We start from the raw sequence: 26,832 nt of genomic DNA, 5'->3' as shown, positions 1-26,832 counted from the left end.
CTGGTACACTGAAATACAGTCGGAGCCCTTCTCATCGATGAGACTTGCATGAACCTTCAGTTTATCAGAAGAAAAGCTTCTTAGCTAGAAGTCGTCTTTATTTACACATTTATTTACAATGTCTATACGGTCCCCTGATGAAATGGATGTTCATTACTCTATTCCTGAAACATGGCAAGATGTGGTAATTTTAGTTCCATACAATATTAAGGTTTCAAGAAGTTCCGATTATCAAGAGATGCTTTTGCAAGTTTGTGGGGCTCTGTCTTGCAATTTGTGGTGGTTTTGATGGTGTTCTGTGGTAGTTTGGGTACTTCTGGTTTTGTAGCTGAAATTTAAGTATATTAATTACACTAAATGTTATTTTTTGTTCTTGTAGGTGGTGTCATTTTGAATATTTAATATTTGATTGTGTACTTGTTTGATAATTTACTGAAGAAAATTGTTACAAACAAAGCATTATGCCAAAGTAAATTTTTCTAGAGACCCTGCAAAGGACTCCAGGATGTTTATCGATAATGATGCAGTGTCTTACTGAACACAGTAAATTTTTGTATATTTAAATGGGGCATCTTGCTTAGTGTGACTCTTCCTGCTCTGTGGTCACACAGTGGAAAAATCAAATGTACACTGTATAAATGTTATGGAAGAGGGGAAACACATTCATCCTCTGCTTTTGATCTTGGCGGATTTGGGTTCAAATTCTTCTTAAATAATGAGTTAAAAGGAGTTGAAATGTCTAGCTTTTGAAAGTTATATCCAGGATTCAGTCTAGATCTTTAATTTTGAGAATGGAAAGGGAACACTGTAATTGAGTCTGACTGCCTCTGCTAATTGGGCCATAGAAATCCCTGAGTTCCATGCTTCGAGAAGACTGGGAATTAGTAGTTGTTCAGTGGAGGTCATAAAGTGTCAGAAAAAGCTGTGTTGTGCTGGACCTCTGTGGTGGCAAGCCAGTTCTAGCTTTTGCAGCCCTACTGCACATCTTCGATTGTTCAATTCGTGTCCTTTTACTTCCTCTCTTGCTTCCATGCTTGTTAGACTGAGCCCTTTAAGTGAACTAAACTGGGGGAGGATTCCCTCTTGAGGAGAAAGAAAGGACAAAGTGTAATTTTTCTGTCGGTTTAATACACTAAAATGGGTCAATATAGAATCCATCGCATATCAGAGGCTGGGAGAGGAAAGTACGCAGAACCACTGAGCCTGAGCTTTTGACATTGCTGAAACAGAGTAGGAAAGGGTAGCTCTTATTACTGCTTGTGAGTAGTGTAGGGTAATCAAGGTACTCTGATTATTCTTTAAGTGCTGGGACAGAGAAATGAACCCTTAGATCTGTGTCTATAATCCTCATTCTCCTGTTCTAGAAGAATTGCTTTTGCTGCTATCTGAGGAGTTATAAAGGGTAAAGAAAGACCGTTTAAAAGGCTCATACTTTTAGGATGGTTGAGAAATAATGTCTTTGGAAGAGAAATGAAGTTTTGCAGTGTTGGAGAATCCTTGCTATATGGGGTTCTGTTGACCAGTGAAATGAAAATCCTTGATTTCCCCCCCCGCCCCCCCCACCCAGCAAGTTGAAAACATGTTACTGAGGCTTGATCAATAAAGATCTTGACATTATGGATCTCAGCGTTGTATCATTCCTCATTTAGGTACACAGCTTTTGGACTAGAATTTATAAATTTAAATTACGGTTAGTTAATGAATGTTTCCTCATGAATCAAGAGTGCTCAATAGCAAATAAGGTTCATAACAGCCGTTACTTTGAATAGGGAGAGGAACTAAAATAACCAGAAGGAAATGGTAGAGGGGGAAGTCTTTTTCAGTGATTGAAACTTTTTTCCCCACCTTTCCACCTTTGGAAAGATTTCCAGAGAGTGTGCAAGCACTTGTGCTTCCACCCTGTTGTGTCCTAGCTGGTGGATAAAGCACTTAGCCAAAAAATGGGACTTTCCTGGGGAAGCATCCTTGGCTATCTGAAGATTTGTGATAATGCTGAGTTGTTATGGAACAAGGAAGGACTACAAGTGTGACTTCTTCTGGCTATTGCCCTTCATTTCTGTTGATTAGGGCCTAGGAGCAATGTCAGATGTGTTTGATCTTGTGTTTGTATTTAGTTCAGAAAATAGAAATAAGGTTCATATTATTTTCTGATCATAGATTGCAGTGTACTGTGGCATTAAAAGAAAGATAACATGCAGAAGGAGGACTTTTGAAATGAGCTAGGTAGATTTTTTCAGAGTACTTCTGACCTAGTCCATACTAGCACTTGACCATTAGGACTTGAGTACAACTTACTGGTTTTTAGCCAGTGTGGCTTAGAAAAGGATTGGTAGAATGGTCTTACTGCAACCAGCCAAAAGGAAGGTATGACATAATTTTTCATTTGACTGACAGGATTATTACCCATAAGTTGTTAGTGCAACACATATTAGAAGGTACATACTCTTTGAGTTGTAGTCATGAAGGTACATGCAGTCGTGTAGCTACATGTCAAGTCAAACAGTCAAAATGGAACTGTTCAACACAAGCTTATATAGAAATAGTAATTGGTATCAATTATGCTAATAGAATTTTAGCTATATCAACTTCTGTGATTTCTCTTTTGAAATAAGAATCTGTGTAGCCTTTTATCAAAGTAAAAATTTCCTGCAGGGAATAAATGTACTTTAAAAAAGTCTGTACGTAGGCTTTGCTGTGGTTTTCTGCGTTTTCTATCAGCAATGAGCTTCTAATGTAAAGTAACTAGGCTTGAGTCTCACTGTTCTAAAAGTGTTTTTGAAGGGCCTTTGAAGTGCTTAGAAGTAATAAATAGCACCCTCTAGTTATTAGCCTAGGTATGTGCCTAGAAAAATGTATATTTTGGGAAGAATTTCAGTAGGCAAAATGTCAACACTTATTTTTTCTCTTATTTCTTTGACAGTTGTCTTTCTGTGCATATATTGTTTCCCTCCTGCATACTTATTGTATGTACCATTTTATTATCCTGAGGTATTTGAGGTAAACAGTTGGCGTTTGTACTCCAGGTCTCCGGAAAATTCTCAAGCAGCTTGAGCAGATCCAAAAGACAAGCAAGTGTTGTGTCAGGAATTGTGTTAAACTCTGTAAAATAAAACAGATATGGGCAAGGGGAAACACCCTCTTTTACCAATACTTAGTATATGTTTGTACAGCTGGCAATTTGTGCTCCTTCATATTCGTTGACCTAGAAGTAGCCAACATTTTAATGTGTTCTTGGCGGGGAAAAAAGGTGTTATGGAAAAGAACTGCCACATCAAAGCCTCTCCTCAGCTTGTAAAATGGTTTCCACCACTACCTTCCTCAACCCTATCGGAACACTCAGCACTTTCTCCCTCTCAAAAGAAAGCAAGCCTTTTTATTAAGCAATGGCCTTAGAGTTTTATTTATCTTAAAATGATAAAAGTGACACAAAGCAGTTGAAAAGGTCTATATAGTTCAAACAAAAGTCCATCAGAGATGTAATGTAAATTCTGTGCAATGTGTCTCTATCAAATCAAGTCATACAATTCAGCTGTTGCATAGATTGAAATAAGTACTCCTTTTAGGAAAGTGTCATTCTGTGGATTATTTTTTAGAGAAATAGAATGCAGTCTAAAACTTCATGCCGATCAAATGGCTTGTGTTTTGCTGGTCAGATCTGATGTTCCAAAGTTTTATTTGTGACACAGAAAACTAAGTGCTTGATAATTATTTGTACTGTACAGGTTCTTGGCCATTGTGGATATCATAATTCAATTTTAATCACACCTTCCCTTAATGTAGAAGGCTTGTATTGACCCTTTGTTCTCCAGCGTTCTGCTCATATTGCTGGATTTTTTATTTAGCATGCTAAATAATATAGGGAGGCTGAAAAAATTGAAAATTAACTTTAAAAAAATCCTCTTTCCATTAAAAATAGATTTTATTATTATTTTTTTTATTCATTTTAGCACAAGCCCACCTTACTGCTGTGTGGACCTTTATTCTTTGCGAACAGGGGAGATGGTCAAGTCCATACAATTCAAAACTCCTATTTATGATCTGCATTGCAATAAAAGGTAAGGATGGTCACCATACATTTTTTCTGTATTAAGACATGTAAAATTTTGGTGATGAGTATAATTTCCGGTGTATGTGCTCCCTGAATTTATTATTATTTTGACTTTCCTGTAACCATAGCTTTGGTTCTCCATTTGTCAAGTAATATTTCAGTTTGAGTATGAAAATATGCTTCTCCAATGGCTTTGTTTCAGAAGCTCAAAACATTTTGCATCTGAAAACATTTAAGCTTCTTTCAGTTGTGATGAGGGTGAGCAGGAATTGTTGGAATCCTCTATCGTCCACCTACAGATGGAGAAATGGGATCATCGAGAGTTTAAACAGTATAGAGCGCTATAGAGTTTATGTCTCTCTTTGTGTTCCATTGTTCTGCCAGATACATAGTCCTCCCGCACATCTAAAAAAATGCTAGTGTGCGCTCTGTGGTCTACAGAAGATAATGTTCCTGTGAGTCAAATAGCAAAGCAGCATCTCTTAGTTGACATAATGTCACCTAATTTCTGAGAGAAAATGGCTTAGAAGGCTGAGCATCAGGTTGAAAGTACCTTGTTTCCTTAGAATTGTGAGTTCAAAATTTTTTTAATTTCTTAATCTCTCCAAAACACGCAAAACTAAACATGCTTGCAGTTTACTGCACCTTTTTAAGACTGACAAGAAGATCCAGGATCCCTACATAAAGTTCTTGATGATCCCTCGGCACTCTGGGTGAGAGAGTTCAATGCAGTGACTTTGGTCAAAGTCCACAATTGTGCTTACTTTAATGCTTCCTTCCACCCAGCTATTACTGTTATTAGTCATTGTATGTCTTGAGGTACCTTATGGAAGCTGTGAAATGTGATTCCTGTGTTAAAGGTAGAGCATGAAGAATGAAGAAATTGCTGCATTTCTTTGGCAGTGTGTATTTTTTTTTTTTCCGGAATTGACGGTCCTTCAGTAAGGAAGGTGACATTACAACACAACTCACTAAGAACAAAACAAACCATCAGAGTGATACCTTTTGTGTGCCTGTTTTGTATGGCGGCAGGTAGCATGCTTGACTACGTGAAGACCGTAAAAGAATACGAGCATGTATCGAACTTGCGCAGCTATGGGAAGTTAGCAGTGTTGGAGATTGGATGGAGGAAAAAAAAAAGTTTAAAAATCCCCCCCACCAACCCTAGAAGCCGCAAGGGTGTTGTTAAACAGACATTTTTTCTATCATTGTACCATCAAAATCTAAACATCAATGACTACGTTGGGTCAAGTAGAAGTTACAGAAGAAGAATAGCGCTACTGAACAAACACTTTTAATACCACAACTAATCTAGTCATGAGGAGGATATTTTGATGGTCTCAATGTTTAAAGAGTAAAGGATGGCAGTGGGTTTTTTTTTTTTACCTCCATTGATCTGCTTTTTGTAGAATGCGGGCATAATTGTTATGTCAAAAAATAGTTTCACTAAAGTAGTTGAGCTGGTGAGAGTTATGTGCCATGAATAAGTCACTGTTCCTTTAAAAGCTGTCAGGAGTTCAGTACTTATCTGTGCAACTGTCCCTTGAAAAATTTAAAGTTCCCTTGTGTACAGTGTGATGATAGTAAATCTTTCCAGCCTGGCCTCCTAGCAGAAGAAAAATCCAATTGTAAAAACAGTCAAAAGGCAAGTCATCATTCAAAGTCTCTCCCAGCGAAAAAGTCTTTCCAGGTGCTAATGTTTCTTTTCTTAAGTGGTAAAAATGGAAAACTACTTCAAAGCTATGTGGCTGTATCCAGGGTAGCTGCTTTTCTGGAACGTATCAGATTCTGTTATTATCCAAGGAAAGCTCGCTATTTCAGATTGAAAATGCATTAAATGTGGCCAAGCGCAGCGCTAATGGTGCGTTAACCATACTATAGACTAATGGAGTCCAAAATTTGAGTTTAAAGTAAAACTCGAATTGCAGAAGAAGGGAAAACTGTTTATTATTTATGTATTTATACTCCAGAATCATCCGTCTGGTAGGTTTTGTTTATGCAGAAAGACAGTACATCTTCAAAGAGCAGAAAACAAAAATCTACAGGATTGGGAAATATTACAATCAAATATACATAGGTTTTCTATATATACATTACACTTGCACGTGTTCATAGTCTTTCCATTATTCATTGGTTAACTTCCTTTTAGGCCTTGTGGAAGAAGTTGGTATTGATACATTTTCTTTTGGTTTTCTCTCCTGCAGTTTAAGCAATTGGAGATACGTTATTTAACTAAAACTATTTTGTCCAAAACTAGTATTAATTGATATATGCAGAGTTTATAACTTTTAAAGATTATAAATCGCGAGGGGGTGGGCAGGCATCTTTTTGACAATAAAAGAGCTACAAGCAAATAAGAAATCCTACATTAATTTCTTGTATGACTTAACACATCTGAATCCCCCTTGTTGAGTTATCGTGTTCTGCCCTCTTCTTTTTGGCAAGTAATCCGCTCAGTCTGGGAGTGTATGTGTGCTTCCCATTCTAGGTCTGCAAATCCGTGAGTATGAAAGATTTTGCCTGAAAACATCTCTTGATTTCCTACCTTCCTTTCAAGAACTTGTGCTTCTCCTGGTTTCTAGATAGAGGCATAGTGATAAAGAGAGCAGTGACAAAGTTCCAGGACGAGATGTTATAATCCAGAGAGTCCTGAAAGGATTTGAGATACGGAACAGAGCTTATTGCTTTAATCAGCTTCTGTATTAGACAAATAGAGAGCGGCTGGTGTTACACCAGCCTATAGAAAAGGCTTCAGGAGTTATCTTGGGAACTACAGTTGCAATCTTAAGTGTTTTGGCAACTGTGGTGGTAAAAATAGTAGCAGAATCAAAAAGCAGACGCGCAGATAAGTCGTGCCTATTGGAGGAGCATTAGTACAGTTTTGTAGGTGGAAATTGTGACTCAAAACATACATACCTGAAAACATCAGCAAACATGTGGGTAAGGTGAATACATTGATTTTAGTGTAGTCCTTCACCAAAAAGTCTTACAGGGATTGAGCTTCTCATGGGGTAAGTCGGAGGTGTTCTTGTGGCTAAACAGTTAGAAATAGGAAAAAATGAGAGAGGAGTAATGGCTGCTTTTCACACTGATGGGAGATAAACATCACCCTTTAGCCAAGGGTAAGTGCCGAGACTGGTGTGATTCATCATCTTTTAAACATGATTCTATACTGTAATATGCAGTCATAATTTTCAGATAAAGTAGTAGGTGTGTATTTTAGAGAGATGCGACTAATTTTTTGCCACATATCTTTACAATTAAAATTATTAGAACAGCATTTAATATACACTGTGTTGTCAGCTAATTATAAAAATACTGTCTCATATTGCTAAATGTTCCAGATAGCTGGTAGGTTTTATCTGTTCATGTGTCTGCTTCCCAGGTGGCTCTTTCATTTCAAGAGTTTACGAACTTGGCTTTGGGAAGCCATCAATGTAGGAGAGGACATATCCTTGTTAAAAAGCTTTCAAGATGCTTGACTTTGCAAATTTGGCCTCTCTTCGTTCAGAAGGCGCAGTGTGGCACACATAGTTACCCTGTGGCTTTTGCTCTGTTACTTTGTTTCAAGTAATAAACGCGTATTTTACAACAAAAGTGTGCACCTGTACCAGTGAATACATAAACATACACCTGTAATTTTGCTAACTGACACAAATCCCACTTCTCTCAAGTGCAGTTGTGTGCTGGTGTTCTTGGTATGAAAAAACGCCTGCTTTTACTAAATAAGATGGTTTAATAAATTTGCAATGAGATGGGCAATGGGATTATTTCAAACTTAGCTTGCGTTCTACTGATTGTTGATTTGATTGTTATTTGTCATTGAAAGTAATTCAGGATCCTTGCAATTCCATTCTTTCTTTTTAATGGAGCTTTTACTGCAGGAGGTATATCATAAATATGCTGTGTTGTTCTGTATCAGATCTGTGTACTTCCTGAAACGAAGGTTATGTGGTTGGGACGAGAGAGAATCCTCAATAACTGCCATGTATTGGTAACGTGGCAGTTTATCACTGTAGAATTTATATTGATGCTTTTGAAATAATTACATTTAGATATCGAATCTTTAAACCAATGCATTTAATGTTTAAAGTACTCGTTCCATTTCTCTGTTTTCAGGATACTTGTTGTAGTCCTGCAAGAGAAAATCGCCGCCTTTGACAGCTGTACTTTCACCAAAAAATTCTTCGTTACAAGTACGTATAATAATTGGGTTCAGTCTTTTTGCCCTACTGGTGGAGTAAGATAAAACGGACTTTTGTTTTGTTTTTATTCCTAAATCCTCAGAGCAGCTCTCCATGACTTCATCTGGAGCTTCAGGAAATCTGTTGCTTCAAAAAAAACCCCCAGATGTTACTCTGTGAATCCTTGGCTCTTTTCCATATTTATTATTGCTGTAACTAATTTCTCGCTGTTTTGAAGAGCACCTACGCTGACAACCATAGGTGGCTGAAAAATCCGTTTGTTCATTTTGCACAGATATGTGCAAAAGGTTCAGGTTTTGCGTTTCAGGTTGTGCGCATAAGCAGCACTTTGAAAACACCTCGACGGCGATCTGCCCACTTTGCGGGTTCTGTTGTTCCTTAGGCCCAGGTACATGGGGGTTTGTGTGTGGGAGGGGGGTTCGGTTTTAATGTGTCCTTACTGTAGCAGGCCCCAAAGCTCAAGCAGGTTAGTGAAGAGTTGTTGTAGAAAAACTGTAGGCGGGTATTTGCCTGCAGGTGCTTTCACATAGTTCTTGAGCACGAAGGAACCGTTTGCTCGGACTGCCCTTCATCCCTCTGTACCCGATGCCGTAACCCCTCAGGAGGCGGCAGTTGGTTGTAACGGGTAAGGTGCTCTCCAAAAGCCGTTCCTCTACTCAAGTGTCCCTTTGCTGCCTCAACATCTGTAACACAGCAATGGGTAAGTTAGTGGAGAAAAATGGTGTGTTTTCTACTGCTTGTGCTCTGCTCCGTCAGAGAATGTGGGTAGGATTAGGGAGGCATTTACCTGCTCCCAAGACTGTCTGTGTCATAATGCTAAACACCAAGAAAGTATTCACCCCAGAAAAAAAAGAAAATTTTATTTTTTCAAGTGGTTAGAGACTAGTGCTACTGTTTATCAACTAGAATAGCCTCTTAAAATCTGTAGATTACTGAGGGATCATCATGTACTTCATAAGGGCCAGAGTGGTGGCGTTAAAAAGGAGAGTCTGACATTTTCTGGATGTATTTGCAGTCATAATTGGAAAAGCCGTAAATTATCTTTTTATATTACTGTGTATTTAAAGAAAAATCTATTAGGAGAAGCTGTGTCTTGTAATAGTTTGAAGAAAAGCAGCTTTATGCAGTAATATTAAAGTTGCCAATAGGTGTCAGTTTCTTCCTATACATGGATGTGAGATCCTAGGAGTCTGCTGGGGTTTGGCGAAGGGAGCCAAATGGGAAAAGACTTGTTTGTGTCCTACTGTTCCTCACTCCTCCTTTTTATTCCACCAAAGAGAATCAGGGTACAAGCCTTGCTTTAGTTCAGATCAGAATTTAAAAAAACCCAACAAACTCAGTTAAGGGTGTATTTTGGCAATTCCTGTGATTTTTCTAATTCCAGTTTTTTGTTGGCTTTTTTTTTGTTTGTGGGTTTTGTTTTGTTTTGTTTTGTTTTTTTAAATAAAATATACTGAATTGTATTTTGAGGAACAGGGATATCCTGTTCCTAACCATAACATTAGATTTGCAGTGAATTGTTGTGAAACAGTGATGGAATTTAAAGAGGATAAAATAAAGCTTTTGCAGATATTTAGCAAATGATTTGTAAAACCCAACTCCTGAAACACCACTGTTCGCAGCCTGTTTCGCCAGCTGTGCTGCGTTTTTAATACAAGAAACTCAAGATGTTCTCAAACTTTCTTCTACTTCTGGGGTCCCAAAGCTCTGTTAAAGACACCCCACGTTTTGTACTGGGCTTTTTGGAAAGCTGCAGGACCGAGTGAGCGGCTGGAGCTGCTGCCACCACAGCCCTTCCCCTGTCGCCACCCTGGCTTGCCCATGGCCAGCGATGGGGTGTGACTGGGCAAAACCATGTGTGCGTTTTCCCTAGATGAATGCATTTCTTGGACCTGTGCTGGTGAATACTTGTCCTGAGGATTTTGAACCTTAGTTTTTTCTCTTAGTAGCTTGTGCTATCAAGCGGGTGTTACGCTCTGGCGTGTTGAAGGCCGCAGTAAAGCTTTTGTCTAAGCATTCAGATTTCATTTGTGCTGCAATCTCTTCGACCTAAGAGTATATCTTTAAAGGCTTAAGTTAGTCCAATGTATTTGAAATTTGATGTAAATGAGCTGCCCAGTTAGCTGCAGCCAGCCAACTGGCCAGCAAACGGACTCTTTTGCTGTGCTTCTTTTTTCTTTTTCTTTTCTTCTACATTTAGGAAAGGGCAGTGTCAGTTTAAATTGGAAAAGTAGAAATCCCTGAAAAGGCCAAAGCTTTTACAGGCTGCTCTGTTTGCATTACTGGAGCATCCCTGCTCTGCAGGACAGTCAGCTAGCACAGTCCCATCTGGATCCATCCTGGTGCCCCTCCGCTGGACAGTGGCACTAAGAATGTCGCTGGCTGCCCAGAGAATTTTTCGTCATGAAGAAGATTCTCAGCTGTGTTATCTGACTGCTTTTGGTCAGAAGAAATGGAATAAAGGGTCAAAACTATGAAATGAGGATCACTAGCTCTTTGAAGGTGTTTCTGTTACTGTGTAAACCACTGGGTAGGAAAAGAAGTTTGGGGTTTTTTGTTTGGTTGTCTTTTTTTTAAGAGGATTTGGTGATGATGCGGAAATCACATCTTCCGTCCATATCAGCTAAGTGGTATCAGAGCCTTAAAACCTCCCTGAGACAGCTAAGAAGCAAACATAATTAAGCAGAAGCCTTCGTCCATTTTGTTGACTATTTATATGGAGAAATTAAATGCAGAATGTACAATTAAAAACAGTGTCAGGAATTCTGAAGTTTGGTGTTCCTGAGAAATGCTAATGCAGCTGTGTTGCACATGAGTAGTATTTGTCTTTCTGTTTTTGTTTTTGTGGTTGAATGTGTAGCTTAATATATTGTTGTAATAAATATACCATAAAATATTCAGGATGTAGAACACGGTCAAGTTCGTGCTACTGTTGGAATGTTTAACTCCTGCATTTCCTGATTTTTCTTGAGCAAATTTGACATAGTACTGATTTTTTTTTTCCTGGCTGTGATTTGATGGAAATGTGCTGATTTGACTTGAATGGCAGAGAGCCAGCACATTTCACTTGTGCCTGTTGTACCAAAAACTGATTGTACAGGTGCTCGCACACATAGTCATCGTGTGTGAATTTAAGACAGGTGCTTAAACTTGAAGGAGAACGTACTGTAGATATTGTGGCAAAATTACCAGGATATCCTATAATCTACCCTGTGAGGTATTCTTATTTTCAAATGTCTGCTAAGGAAAGGCATAGCATCCGTCTGCAAAGAGCTCGTGGCAGTAACTTTCATACAGCGCTCCGTTCTCTGCTGTGCTTACGCTGGGAGCCAACTCCATTTCGTTAAGGAAGGCCTTGCATCAAGGGGAAGATAAAGCCAAACAGTAATTTCGCATCCTGCGCTATTTTAAGTGCTCACGAGGCCAAACTGGAAACATACATTTGATGCTTATAGTAACAGTTTATTTCCTTCGGTAGTTGTGAATGTCAAGGTGTGGATTTTAAATAGATTTTTAAATAGTTATGAGTTTTATTGTGGTTCACTTAAGATTTCCTACAGAGCCATTTTCTGAATACTGCATATGACTGAACGATCAGAGGCGAAAGCGATGCACATGCTTTTTTTCCTTACTTTGCTCTAAACAGTAGATGCAGAAAAGCTGAATTTAATTGATTTCTATTACATCAGTGCTCCCTCAACCCTTCTCCAAAAATGCTTACTTAGTGGAACATTGATGATTATGAATATGGCCTGATGGATACTTTCTTCTCTGTAAAGAATACCCTTCCACCCCCTGGGCCCTAAGTAAAGATTATCACAGATAACATCATGCATGTGGCATCATCTTTGTGTCCGATAACTAGCGCCTGCTCTGTTTCTCTGGCCCTTCCACTCCTCATATTGATATATTTTTCCATCCATTATTCTCTGGGGATGAAGACAGTTATTGCAGCCATTAGCTGGCACCACATTTCTATTGATGCTGTACAGCTAGAGCCTTAAGAGGTAATTTTCCAGATTTTAGTCAGAGTACTTTATTGTGTATAAAGTCTCAAAAGACTTGCCTAACCACAAGCCAAAAATTATTCACTATATGTTACACGTACCCTACCTGCACCTCTCAAAATAAATAAAAAACCCCCAAACCAAACGGTGTTTGATACTCCAATCTGCAATTTGGATTTGGTCGTCTTTTTTTTACTGACATTCACATGCAAGAAATAATACGGTGGTTTCAGTTTGTCACAGGTCTGATCTGGAAATCATCTAGGCTTTTTTTGTACGTTTTTGTTAGCTTTGTTAGAATTCCTTTTCCCTGATCGGCACACAGGGAGCAGTTTGATCTCTTTGCTTTGAAGTAAAAACACTGGCTGTCTTATGAAAAGGTTTAATGCCTGAAGAGTTACATTCTTCAGGCAGTTCTGTTTGTACGTTTCCGTTCTCAGCTGTGATCGGTGAGTGGCATTTATCCTGGCCATCCCACATGGTATAATAATTGATAGGATTCCTGTGTCTGTGGAGGGAGACTCTTCAGTTTAGATCGAAAGTCCTTAAGGCAGGTGGGAAGCGAGCTCCTGTTTCACAGTGTTTTCTTGATCAGTGAAGAGAAGCCAAGTATGTTCCTGTGAATTGTATATAAGCAGTTTTTATTTTTATACACACACACACACACATAAACACACGCTCCTTCACGTAATTCGTAACTGCGTTCACTGAGCAATGTTGATTTGATCTTGCTTTTACTTTTTAACAGTGCTGTTTATAAGAACGTGTTTTCCTGAATGTGGGAATCAGCGTATTGCTATTACACGATAATGTTGAAATGCTTTTTGAAAAGGTCTTTAGGGCGACGTGGTGGATTTATGGAAACAAATGTCTCTGTTGCTTACAGGGTGTTTTGTTATATTGCAGGAAAGAGTAAATACAAGAGAAAAATCACTTAAAGACAGAAACAAGGCATTGGTACCCAAGATGTATATGTATCATATCTCCTGGGTTTGACAGTTTTAAAAATTATACATAGTACAGGAAGTGCTGTTTGTTTCTGTGTGGGGTATTTTTATCTAAAGCACCCAAATCCTTAATGTTAAAGGCCAAAACAAAGCCGTCTTACTGACATTGTCCTGTACAGGAACAACCACCTCTATAGTAACATTATTATTTATCACTGTCAATTCTATGACCAAAAAAAGAAAGTAAACCCGAGATTAAAATATAGTTTGTCCTGAAATCAGTCAAGTTTGTGCTAAATTAAACAGCCAAGCCTAATAAACGTTAAAGGCCACAGATATTTTTAGTAAAAGCTGTGGTATGGGTCTTAGACCTATAGAGAGTCACAGTCCAATACTTAAAACTGCCATGATAGAACTGACAGGGAAAGGAGGTCTCTGGAATAGTAGTAGTAGGAGTAGTCATAATAATAATATTAATAATGATGATCATAAATTAAACCTGTGGTCCTTCCCCAAGCTTGTGTGAGGGAATTCTGTTCTTCCGAGCCAGGACAGCACCAAAAGCGATTCGTTGCAGGGCTGGGTCTGTTGTGCACATGATGTGTATTATAAATACTGCCCTGCAAAGGCAGGTGATGACGGTATATGTAGCATTCGTAGCTTTACTTTTTCACTTTATTTCTAGATTATTTATTTTTTCTAGTGTTTTAGTAGTGATAACTCTATTATGATTTAAAAGAAAAAGACCCTGGATGGCAAGCATGATTTCACAGTAGGGTGCATCCTGCTGGTTTGCTCTTTTGCTCAGTTTTTATGGGTGATACTTAAACAGAAGGAAGTACAAGAACAATAGAAGAGTTTTGGAAAGTATGTGACAGTGTGAGAGTAAATAACATTTACATAGGGCCTTTCATCTAGAAGGAACCCAGAGGAATTTATAAACAATATTACTTTATACAGTTTATAAACAAATAAATTCGTTTTGCTTGGTGATGCTAAACAAAAAAAAACCAACCCCAAACAAACAAAGAATATTAGATAAAACAACTTATATGATTTGTTTTCCTTGGAATAAACAACGCTTTTGCAACAACAGTATCACTCTACCCGTTATTTACTGTATATATGCTTTGTGTGCTCTCTGTCATGGATCTGTTTTCTGGCAAGGCTTAAGAACGTAGTTCTGTAATATTATTACTATAGCGTGCCGTATATTTCAGAAGGCCTAGAAAAAATTACTAACTGATTATAAGCTATATCCAGTGACTGAGAAGTAGCATACCTTTAGTGGGTTATTGTAGCTGTTAATTTAAAAACACACAATACCACTGCTTCACAGATTTTTTTAAAGTGATATCTGGCAAATACCTCCAATGATTAAAGGCAAATAATTTTGGTTGAAAAGATTTATGCCTTGTGGAATTTGCTTAGAAAACTGTGTTTAAAAACACTCTACTTCTAAAATGGCATATGTCATCTGCAGTGAACCTCTCCAAACACTGAAACAGAAAAACCTTTGTTTATCCAGCTTTCTCAGCAAGGTTTCACTTACCTAGTTTTGCCTTAGGATGTAGGTTAGCCTTGGAGATCTCTGCCCTGACCAGTGTTCCTTGTGTTTGCTGACTGTATCCTATCCCAGCCTCGTATTCCTCATATTCGAAAGAGATGTAATGTCTTCCATGGTTTGGGATTAGAGACAGAATCCTAAGAAGATTTTGTAATTCTGCCGCCTGTACCCACGTATTGTATAAAACACAGAGGAGTAGCTTGAAATAAAACTGGACGACACTAGTGTGCGTTCCTCACAGATACCAGGTGTGGAGTAGCCATTAAAAAAGACAGCTACAGTAATGATGAGGATAAATCATATAACTGATACCAGAAAAGGATGAGTATGTATCAATGCAGAGAAAATCAGGGAGAATTGGGGAAAAGAATGCAGTGAGAATTATGGAAAAAGGAAGTTTTCCTATTAAACTGACAGGGAAAATAAAAGAGACAGAAAAGAGCAACTTACTAAAATGGTTTCCATTAAAAACAAAAACAAAGTCAAAACAGAGGGGATGAAAGCCTGGCAAGTACCGCAAACAGATTTTTTTTTTTTCTTTTTCTGGACTATAAAGATAAGGGTAGCAAATGAGTTCTTACAATATACTGTGAAATTAAAAAACAACTGGTAGTGTCTTAAGATAAGCATGTTGGGATATATTTGAAGAAAAAGTGTTCTGGATGCTTCTGATTTGGCTTTTTCATTCCCTTTTAGCTTTATTCATTCACACATTAATTTGCAACAGTTCACCGCATGTCATTTGACAACGCGTTCTAGCGAGGTCTGAGAAGGGGATATAGCTGTGCTCTGGGTGAGGAGCCATGTTCAGTTGTGAGTACATCGCTTTGTAAACTGAAAATAAGTCAGACTTAGCTCAGACAAGTTCTGACTGTGAGCATCAGATTTTTCTAGACAGGAACGTTGCTTTCTAAATACTTTGCAATGATAAGATAGTCTTTAGCTCTTCATTAATGGGGCCATCCCGGCTGTGTAGGGTGCTTCTGAAGAAGGAAAATTACAGCCGTAACTATGATAATGCTCACTTCTGGGGGAAGACTGTTATTAAAGTACTGGTCCTCCACCTCCACTGCATGTTGTTTTTAAATAGGTCATGTTGGTATGTATTATATTTGGCATATATGCAGAGCCCCTCAGAGCACATACATCATCCATACTCCGTGACTGAGAAGGGCTCATTTACGGAACACATCTGAAGACACCAGTTGGACTTGCAGCAGTATCATGGGTAGCAGAGATGCATGGCTCTGGTCCTCCTGAAGAACGGAGCTGTTGAAAGCTTGGATGTCTATAGGCTTTTAATTGCCTCTGGGATTCCAAAGGTTGTGTGCTTGGATGTGAAGTACCAAGCTGCCAAGTTTTTATGCATATTGGGAATCCCTGCAATGTTTAGCCCCCAACTCTCCATCCCATACTGGGCTTTTGAGTGTATATATATATAGACTCAGATATATATGTGTGTGTGTGTATATATATATATTTTTGTCTTTTTAAGCTTTTTTTCTCACAGAAAAGCTGTGGAGCTTGACAAAGAGCTGCCCCAGTACAAATGGTCCAAGTTTTCATAGTGGCATGTTTTGTGATTTATTGGCTTAATCTCTGTTATAGCTGACATGACTTTTAATGGCCCTGTTCCTCCTAGCAGTGTTTTCCCAATGCGCTGTTTGTTTAAAAGCTAAGTGGGAGGAGAGGAATGTGTTGCTTTTCTCTTCTTGGCTGCCGTCTGTGTATTCACACTGCCATTATTGAAGCTAGAGGATGAGCTTTTTAAAAACAGTTTAAGAGGAGGACTGGAGCCTTGGTTTTCTGTAGGAGCATAGATCAATGGAAAGATCCAGAGTCAGAGAAGTGCGTATTTCTGTGAGTTTTCAGAATGAGTAGAGGAGGTGATTTTGTTTATTATGGGCATATGGATATGAATCTCTAAAGGGTGGTAGAGATTTTCATAGAAGTATTGAAAAATAATGTAAAATAAACATGCCTTCTCTTTGCTCACTCATTAAGCAAACATTTGTATAGCTCTTCGGAGAATTTTAACGTCTTAAGATCCCTGTATTCTCAGCAAAACCAAATATATAAAGTCAGCACAGCAGCAAGAAAGCTAAAACCATCTTTGAATCCAAATAGTCACAAAGTACGTGCTTATTTCAGAGTAGAATTTTATAACTCAGTTATTTAAAAAAAAAAAGATGGGGATAAACTAAGAAATTGTAATCCTGAAGAATTTACCTACAGTAACATTTTGGTGGAGGTAAAACCTGCACCTTGGAAAACCAAGGCACAGAATATGAGGTCCCGGGGTGCTGTCCGTGAAGTCCTCCGCTGTTAGACAAGTCCCTGCGCGGAGGGAGCCTGAAGCCCGTTTCGTATTCATCAGAGTTGATTAGGCCAGCACTGGTTGGAGTCCTTGGGCGTAGGAACTTAACCAAGTTAACAGAAAAGCTTGCACTCCAATTCAGACTTTCAAAAGAGTATTTTTCTTCTTTTGCCTTTTCACAGCTTTGAAGTAGTGCATTGCCTCTGTGTGTCATTATAAAGCACAGAGGGAGAGAGTAACTGGGTACTTAAAAACATTGTAAATAGTTTCCAGTAGGTTTTCACCTATATTTTTCTGGATGATAGCCCCAGTAAAGCTTATTCTAAGGTCAGATGTTTTTTCGTACTTGCTTGATTTGCTGTACTTTTGGAAGGACTTTCACCGAGTGATCTTTTCTTGGATGACCTCTCCATACTGTCATTAAAACTTGGAAACTTTGGTCTTCTTGACAGTTAGTTCTGCATTCTCATTATGTTCGTTCCTATTGTAAACATGCTAAAATTGCTGCTGTTGTTGCTTAGAATGGATTTTTCCTCAGTTGTTTTGAAGTTTAGTAGAAATAGAAGTTAATCTTTAAGAGAGTTAGGCTGGTAACGATTGGATGGCCGAGCTTGATAGGTCACGCTGTGTCTGTCTTTTCATTTGCCTAGTAGATGATGTTCTGCTGACTCCAGCTGTTTTTTTGGAAAGCAGAAAAACAATTTGCTTTTCCTTCCCATAAAGTATAACCCTTTGTTTATCCTTGTGCTGCTTCAAGTTTCCAAAATGCAGAGACTTGCAAAGAAAAGAAAGGGAGGAAATAGCTCTTTTTTTATGCTGTTTTTCGTATCTGGAGAGTAGAGTTTAGTACTGAGTTGAATTGTTGACCCCTGTGGAGGTTATTATTAGCGTTGGCTGATTTGTCCGTGGGGCTGTGTCTGATTGACTGAGTCCAGTTCATGGAACAAACTACCAACAGTGGGTTTGGGGAAGACATTTGCAGTTTTTCTGATAGCTCTACACGTTTTATTTGATTAATTTTATTTGAAAAATAATACTTTTTTGTAGGTCTTCATTTACTTCAGTTCCCTGAAGTAATTGAGAACAGCTCCCTTTCCAAGCAGATGTTTCTTTTTGTTCTGAGTTGTTGAATTGCTGGGCTTTTGTCATTAGGGTGCATCTGTTGGCTGATACTCCTTGTGTTTTCTGCTGCGAGGATGTTATGAGGTGCTTGCAGCATTTGGGAAATGCAAGTGACTGATTCTAAAGTCACTGTAGAGATTTATATGATGAGGACTATCATCTGACAGTGTTTAATGATAGATTTTATACATGAAAGGGAAGAAAAATAAATAAAGTTTGGGGGACCTGAATGTCTTTACTGACCCAGGTAAGAACTGCTGAAGCAGAAGTCAGCATTAAAACCTCGCTGGTCCTGATCTATAATGTCACTGGAAGAACATGTTTGTATTTACAACCCAGAGTCCTATTTACAACCTTTTTTCACTTGCTTTGTTACTTAACAGGCTCTGGCTACCCACATTTTATGCACTTCTGGAACGCAATAACAATTGTGGCATCATCTCTTCAGAATTCGTTTTCCTTCCTGAGAGTGAGGCAGTGATAAGGCCTTACAAAATATTCACTTGGTTTTGCTTTCCTGGCCTGAGATGGATTTAATTGGATGAATCGCTGCTTTTTGCCTTCCATTGCTTTATGACCTTTGAAATAGCTTGCTATGATCTTTCGAATTTTGCAATACTCTCATGGCTGTTCTCTAAAAAATGAAATAAGGAGCTGTTTATGTTAGACGGCATGAACAGTATAGCAGCTGTTTCTGCACGTGCCCAACAAAATGCCATCAACTGTGTCTTTAAGTGTTGTTTAATGTCAGTTTAAGCTTACACCTCTGTGCTATAGTTAACACTCTCCCCCCACCTTTTTCACCATTCTAAAGCCTTGAAAATAGTGCCATTAAACTTCTAAAAGCCTGTTGTCCTCACTAAATGCTCTGGACAATTTGGGGGCCTGCTTGAAAATACCCTGGTATTTGTAAGAGACAATGGCAAATAGGTTTGCTTTTTTTCGCTGTGGTTGGCAGGTCAGTATCCAAGAGTCTGACAGAAGAGGCTTTGGGGAACTGGAGGCTTAGCTAGCTCTATCTCTATTTTTTTTTAAAATATGTTACTTCTCAGAATGCAGTGTAGGATTTTGTGCAATCAATTGCAGTTGTTGGTTATATGTGTTCTTCTAAAACGCTGTTTGCCTGATCTCAGTGCTCCTTATGCCTGTGATACAGGATCAGCTAACCAGGGCTCCTTTAAATGAGACACACATGTCTAAGTTTTTAAACGTTTTGTTTCTTGGCCAACCAGTGACAGAATATGAATTACTAAATTGTCTATATTAGCCTAAGAACTGATGAAAACGGAGATTAACCATTCCCTTGGTAGTCCCCTCCTTCCCCCCCTTCTCTCCCCCCTTATGCGATATTTCTTTTTTTATATGTATTTCTTAACATACAAGGATGGATTTAGGTCTAGTAAATGGTGTTATGCACGTGGCTGAAGGCCTTAGTTTACTAGCTTAAATTTGAACAGTCAAGCTCAAATCTTGTTATCAGGGCCCTAATCAGTAAACAGTTTTGTGGCCTGATCCGTGTGACTTCAGTATCTGAACTTTCAGACTCTTACCTTGACAAAGGATCCCACTGAAATCAGCCTGCTGGAACCACGCAGCATGGACGCTTACAGTGCCAGGGCTGGAATACTAAAGGTCAGATACACCAGTAGGATTTGAGCAATAAATACAGACAAGGGTTACACGTTGATGTAGGAAGAGCAGCCGTCCACCGAAAGAGCTTAATCTATACCAATGAAAAACAAAGGAGGGGGAACAGGACATGGAAATAGGACAGTAATAACTATTAGGATGAGGGTCACCATGCTACTTTTAATTGTAGACTGCTTAAGCTTTTCACTTATGTTTAAGCATTATCTAATTGTTTTCAATAATTTAAAATTCCGTATTTTTGATTTAAATACTTAGTAGTGTGATACTCTTGGTGGTTGTTGGGGGGGGAATTTTACATTTTTTTTTTTAAGCTCAGATTTCATATATTAAATTACATTTAATGTCAGCCTTACTCATCTTAAGCCTTGCCATATTTTTGTTCACAGCTATTTTCAGTGGCTTTCTGTTATAAGTATTTTCACCTTTCAATCCTCAGGAATAGTCCTCTCTTTTAAGTTCATCTTTGTGTGTATATGTCTATTTTAAATGAGAGTATGAAGGTAATGAAATGCAGGTGAAAATGGAAAATCTGCCACTGATTTTAAAGGAATTACAAATTCACTCACAGTGTCAAATTAAGTGTGTGCAAAGGTCTTTTGAGAGTCTAAGGGCTTGTATATAGAATTATTAAAACCAGAAGCACAATACACCCTTTCATACCACAAAAGTCTAGAAGAGATTGAAGCTAACTGAAACTGTTGACCAATAGAAAGATATTAATCAAATAAAATTAATTAAAATGTGAAGATACGGAACCAATCCAGTCAACTTCTAAATATTCCCCTTACCCCACTGTATCAAAATGGCACTAAAAAATGCAAACATAAGGAGAAATGAGTATTTACACATAATTAAGTGTTCAAAATAGCTCATCTAACCACAGTCTTATCTTTAGGAACAAAAATGCGAGCATTTACTGAGTGATATTAGCAATTGAAAGGTTTTTGTTTAGACTTTTTGTTTTCTTGGCAATAAATAAAATTCTTTGTAAGAAGTCATTAAGATATTTCTTAATGTTGCCTTTTAAAACTTTTCAGGCTGCTATCCTTGTCCAGGGCCCAACATGAATCCTATTGCTCTTGGAAGCCGTTGGCTTGCTTATGCAGAAAATAAGGTAAGGAAAGGTTTAATTTTAAAAAATACTCTGATTCTAGGTTTCATTCTAGCTTTTTTTTTTTTTTTTTGGGGGGGGGGGGGGACAAAAGAAGGATTCTCAGAAAAAAGGTAGGTGATCTGTAAAGAGGACTGTAAAGAGGATCTGTAAAGAGGACTTGAATAATGATGACAAACCTAATCTTCGACCCACACTGGTTGTGCTTTGGTTTTCACAGATGTCATATTTTTACTCTGCACATTTGATTTAAGCTCATGAATTTGGGAGCACTGTAGGCAGAGAAGACGGTCATCAACATGTGTTTTCAGTGAGGGCACTCAATAATCAACCCGTTTTGTATTTTAAAAGCTTAAAGCACTTAATTATAGGCACTTCTGAGAGGTGGGCAAGTGATGAGGATTCCTAAGTTCTGTTTGGGGAAACTGAGTCTGGACAAAGCAAGTGGGCTTGTCTGAAACAGCACAGCAATGCACTTTGTAGGTTAGGAAGTAGCATTAAAATGCCCACTTTTTAACACCTTTGCTGAAAATGTTAGGCTCCAGGAAAAAAAAGTGAAAGTGTTAAAATAATTTTTCATATTTCTAGAGGGAAAAGAAGAAAATAGATCCCAAGCAAAAAAAAAAAATCCCTTTTAACCCAGCCCTAGCTCAGAGAGGGGATTGTGTACTTAAAGCTTGAAGTGTTTGAAAACTTTAAATTCAGCTTCTGATGCCTTATTTTTATTTCAAAGCAGATGTTTTTTCTCCCTTCCACCTGTGACTTGCATAACTGTTTCTAGAGCTGAACCAGAAATTGTCATCAGAGGGGCAGACTTTAGAAATATATCTGTTGTTGCACCTTTTCGAGTGCAACTGATTTCTCTCCAAATTCAGGCCTGCCTTTCCTTTAATGCCACGCCTATGTGGTTTTGTAAAACTTAACCAGTCAGCATGGGATTTAAAAAGTACTGCTGCCAAATATATAAGCTACTGATCAGCTAAAGAATTATATCACAAAAGGAATTTAAACGGGTTGTGTGCTCCCAGGTATATTCACTGTGGACTTCCCCTTTCCCCCTAGTTTAACTATTTTTATTTAGGTACTTAAATATAAGCAGGAAAGGAAAGCCTGCAGAAACAAATACATCTTACAGTGATTTTTAATTTTCTTTTAGCTAAAACAGTTCAGCTGACTTGTTCTGTGTACAAGCAGCAAATATCTGTAGTTTTTTTGCCATTTTATTTAGTCAGAAACACAGTTTCTATTGTAAGTGTTCAAAGGCAAAAACCTGCTTTTGTAGGTTGATGGCAGGTAGAAGAGTCTTGTTTTGATTTATTAATTTTGAAGGAAGGCAATACAGAGTAAACGCCATGTACATTCCTGTAATCTATTAAATGTAAAGTTTAAAGTAGCTCTTTTCCTTTGTCATTTCTTTGCTTGCTGGTCTTCAAAAGGAGGAGAAAGCCACACTGATATTCTTAGAATGTCTGATATTTAATGTTACATATACAGGGCTAAAGCTTTTGATTATATTTATTTAAATTTATTTGTGGTATTGCTGCCAGACCAAAAATCCCACCATTTCAAAGTTTATGAATTCTTAGTGACTACTCATCTTGTAATTGAAAACTGGAGTTAAGTACGCGACAGTCTGGGTGGCACCCAGAAGATTATAAAAAGGGGTTAAGTGTCTCAGCAGGGCTTTTTGCTATTTGTAGGAAAAAACACACCACTGTACATGATAAATAAGAGCTATGGTAATGGGTTATGGGTTTGTGTAGTTTAATAGTAGTTACTTGGTTGCTGTCTGTCTTCTTGTAGCTGATCCGATGCCATCAATCCCGTGGTGGAGCCTGTGGAGACAACATTCAGTCTTACACTGCCACAGTCATTAGTGCTGCCAAAGTGAGTACATCATCTGCTGCTGGGAGAGGTTATCATGTAAGATAATTATTAGGTTTCCCTGCTGAATTGTACTGTGTGTCATCGCCCTCCCCGCCCCCCCATTCACAAAAGAGGAAAACACAGTAAGAAACACGCTAGCGTTAGCACCGTGCGTATGGGCCCGATCCTGCAAATCTCTTTGTTTTTCGCAAAGTATTCCTGTCCTTCTGAACGGATTTTTTTTTTTTTAAATTTATGAACAGCTATTCGTATTAGTGATCCCTGTTATAGGAAGATCATATTAAAATGGGTTTGTATAAAGGCTATTCATAATACTGCAAGTTTGCATGACTAGAAATCAACACTGTGAATTACTAGCCTTTTAGCAACATGCAGACTGACTTTACTAGTGCTTGGTGCTTTTTGGACTCAATCACACAAGCATTATATGTTTTAATCTCTCTGAAGGATGACACCGCAGTGCCGGAGCTAAGTAATTACCTGGCAGCTTTCTCTGAATCACAGAATCACAGGTTGGAAGGGACCTCAGGGATCATCTAGTCCAGCCTTTCTAAGAAGAGCAGGTTAGAGTTTTATTAATGAAGAGAAGGTTAGAGTTTATTAATGACTGTTTATGTAGAGGTTCCATTGCCTAGTTTTCTTAGTTCAGATGCCATTATAATACCTCTCTGTTTTCAGAGAAATGTCTGGGTTTTCATAGTACCAAAAGAAGACTATGGCTTGGAAAAATCTTAAACAAGCTAAAAGAGTATGCAGAACTATTGTTTTACTATTCCCCCCCCACGCCGCTCCTTTCCTTGAAGACTTGCCTGCAACATTTTGCCAAGTAATTTCTTTTTCTCACACACACACGCAAAGTGAGTTTTGGCATTGTCTGGCAAACTTCGTGCTGATTACAAGCTTTCATTGTAACCACTAGCCTTTTCATTTCTGATATGCACAACAAAACAAATCTAATAATAGGAATTAAATGACAGCACAGAACAGAAAGCTCAGCGTCACTGAAGAAAACAACAGTTACAAGAACCCACAAAGAGAGACACAGGGCATGCCATCTCATGTAAAAACAAAACATAAAAACACATATTCCATCAGCATAGCTTTGGACACGATCTCACTGTGGCTGGAGGAGGAGAAAAATCACAGTTTTTTACATTGTTGAGGAGAACTTGAATTGCTGCTCTTCTGAAGGCACCTGAAATTCTGAAATTTGCTGTATCTCTGCATACTTTCACCATCAGCAAAAAAAAAAAAAGGCAACACAAAAATGGGGGAAAATCTCCCCATACTTCTTCAATCTCAGCATCATTAACATGTTTTTTATAGCACAGATAAGTTTGAAAAACCAACTGGCTTAGCATGATCAGCCACAGTTATGATCAGATGTGGTAAAATCTTACAGGCTGATCACTGTACTGCCAAAGCCAAGCCTAGTCATGACTGAAGAACAGGCCAAAGCTTTCTTAAACCATATAATGACCGTCAAAGCATTCCAGTAGGCATTGAAGGACTAAGCGCTATTCTGTCTAATTTTTTTGGACAGACTATAAAAATCTGTAAAGGGAGGACATCTGTTATAGCCCTTACCCCCAAAGGCAGTGGATAACTAGGTTTCAAAGCCAGTAAGGACCAAGATGATGACCTTACCTCCTGAGGAGTACTAGCCAAGGATAATAATCCAGGAGTTCCTACATTATGCTGCACGTGTGCAGATACTGAAGTAGAGATGTTGCATCATGTGAATAGTTCCTGAAGATAAAATGTGTTTCTAATCATAGGGAAGAAAAAGATTGGTAGCCTCTGTACAGAGAGCAAGAGTGAAAGTTAGGAAATCAGATAATCACAAGAGCACAATCTCTGTACAACTTTGTATTTTGTGGAGCACATTGCTTTTGCTCTCGACTGGCTGTTGGATGTTACTGTAATAGACAAGATTAATACTAATATACTTTTAAATATTCACAGGATTTGGCTCTTGAGTATATCTCAGCCTTACTCTATTAATTTGTTATTCATGTCTGAGTAAGCAACACTAAATCTGAAATGTTTAATTTATTACTGATTTCACTGAATCTTGGCTTACTCTCTAGCAAGTTTTCATCTCTTACAACTGAAATGTTGAGTTTCTTGTTGGCAAACGTATATGCCTAATATGTGTTGCTCTTTGTCCATCTCATTACCTCACCATTAACTTGACTCCCTGCAAGTAGGTCTTCGTTTATAAACCTCTACTGCTGTTATATCTTATCAGCCTGCAATGGGTTGTAATTCATTTGCTTTGATCAGCAGATGTATTAGCTTTTTTGAAAGTGGATGTCCTTTCTTGTTCCCTGCACTGCTGCTTTTTGGTTCAGAAGTGGTTCCACAAAAGTTGTTCTCCTGCCAGATTATCTTGGGTTACAGCCTTTTCTCTGTTTGGGTGCCAGTTTCTTATTGAAGGAAGTGAAAGAACCTTCATGTAAAGGAGGAAGATAAAGCTGAGAGCAAAGAGTAATTTCAACAGGGTCACTTTTTGAGAATTACATTTCAGATCCTCTGGAGAAGTTCTTAATGGTGGTACAGAACATTATTTGTAATGGTATTCCCTTTGAGAAACATTTTTGAATGTCCTGGTAGTGCAGGATGGGTTTGTCCTCAGTGTGATGTACTACTGTGTACTATACTTGATCAGCAGCAAATAAATTTCCTCCTTCATCAAAGAGCTTAGGAGTCAGAAGCTGCCCCGTTAACCAAGAATACTGAGGTCAAAATCATGGTTGTGTTTGGGTGTGGTGTTTACTGGTGCCAAAATCCTTGTTGTTCTGGTAACATTATGAAGAATTCCGTTACGTTATCTTCCCATTCGACTTCTGATTCCTAGAAGGATTTTATTTTGGGCCTTGAACTTTCTCCTGTTTCTCCTTAGATGCATCTTGCAAGAGCACTGCTTTCTGCTCTTGCTGGGAAAAACACGTGGTTTTTTTCCAGCTCGGTCTCTTATGTTCATTTCCCCACATTTGTTTGGTGGCTTTCTGTCTCTTCATGTTCTAAAGAGCTTTGATAATTTCTGTAATTTGGCCAAACAGAAAATTTCTGGAAATAGGAAGCGTGTCAAGATTTTGATTTAAGTCAATTTTTAGCAAAGATAAAAATTGCTGTGTTTGGAAAAATGAAAATGTTGTTCCTTATGGGAAAAAGAATCTTTTTTCTCTCCAGTTGAACAAATACAGTAGTATTGACATAGAACATGTTTCAGAATAAACCCCATTAATACTTAACAGTATTAGTGATGGGACAACATTCAGGTGCTTGGCTTTAAATAAGCATCCAAATGTGAAGTTGCTTGTCGTAATTATCCATATTTATCCATTTTGGATGCCGCAAGGAAGGGGACGTAGGAAAAGACATTCGTATGTCTCCACACTTGCTTTTTTTGTACGTCTTGTTGAAGAGCGGTTTGGTCCCAGCGTGTCCCTGGGTGAGTCATGTTTCAACTCACCTTATCCAAGCGGTGCTCATGCAGACCTGCTCCATGTGATGTACTCCCGGCGGGCAAACTGCCGTGCTGTTCCGGAAGGATTTCCTAACAGGTTTTCTTTCCTGTCCTACCTCTTTTCAGAATATGGGCAAGAGCAGGAAAGGGAAACATGTTTGGGAAACATGAGCATTTCAACAAACATTTCGTTTGAACTTGACTCTATAATTGATTGTATGTTCATTTTGTTCAAACTAGCCGTGAGGCTTTCGTATTGTTGATTACCAAGGCATATCTTCTTGCTGTCTCTTTCTGCTTTCTATAGATTTTTCATTTGTAAACAAATAAATAATGTAAAATTTATTTATTATGAGAAACAGGAACAATATATTGTTTTGTCACTAAAACCTCTGTTGGAACAAAACAGCCTAACAGGCACTGAATGATGCATTTTAATTTTTTCATCTAATTAAAATTGTACTTATTTTTCAATTAAATGAGGTATGAGTGCATACAT

At 38.2% G+C, this 26,832-nt stretch overlaps 1 protein-coding gene and 2 long non-coding RNA genes across 13 annotated transcripts in view; 1 reads left to right on the top strand and 2 right to left on the bottom strand.

Moving 5' to 3' along the window:
• BCAS3 (BCAS3 microtubule associated cell migration factor) overlaps positions 1-26,832 on the top strand; it is a 370,473-nt gene that overhangs the window by 48,272 nt on the left and 295,369 nt on the right. For all 11 annotated transcript variants that reach the window (XM_075113182.1, XM_075113180.1, XM_075113185.1 and 8 more), the window contains 4 exons: positions 3,948-4,055; positions 8,168-8,244; positions 20,901-20,977; positions 22,778-22,861. In XM_075113182.1, coding sequence (XP_074969283.1) covers positions 3,948-4,055; positions 8,168-8,244; positions 20,901-20,977; positions 22,778-22,861 — 346 coding nt within the window. The remainder of the gene's footprint in view (positions 1-3,947; positions 4,056-8,167; positions 8,245-20,900; positions 20,978-22,777; positions 22,862-26,832) is intronic.
• On the bottom strand, positions 9,728-20,809 carry LOC142066134 (uncharacterized). Its single transcript, XR_012663612.1, has 3 exons — positions 19,764-20,809; positions 14,760-18,847; positions 9,728-12,877 (listed from the first exon to the last, which is right to left on the bottom strand). It is a non-coding gene; the product is annotated as an uncharacterized LOC142066134 (long non-coding RNA).
• LOC142066135 (uncharacterized) lies at positions 22,872-26,467 on the bottom strand. The gene is made up of 3 exons (XR_012663613.1): positions 26,340-26,467; positions 24,509-24,661; positions 22,872-23,411 (listed from the first exon to the last, which is right to left on the bottom strand). It is a non-coding gene; the product is annotated as an uncharacterized LOC142066135 (long non-coding RNA).

The sequence above is a fragment of the Phalacrocorax aristotelis genome, chromosome 18 (assembly GCF_949628215.1).
Source record: "Phalacrocorax aristotelis chromosome 18, bGulAri2.1, whole genome shotgun sequence".
In the NCBI taxonomy this organism is placed as follows: Eukaryota; Metazoa; Chordata; class Aves; order Suliformes; family Phalacrocoracidae; genus Phalacrocorax; species Phalacrocorax aristotelis.
The sequence above is the reverse complement of the archived record's forward strand: the minus strand, read 5'-3'. Positions and strand labels throughout refer to the sequence as shown.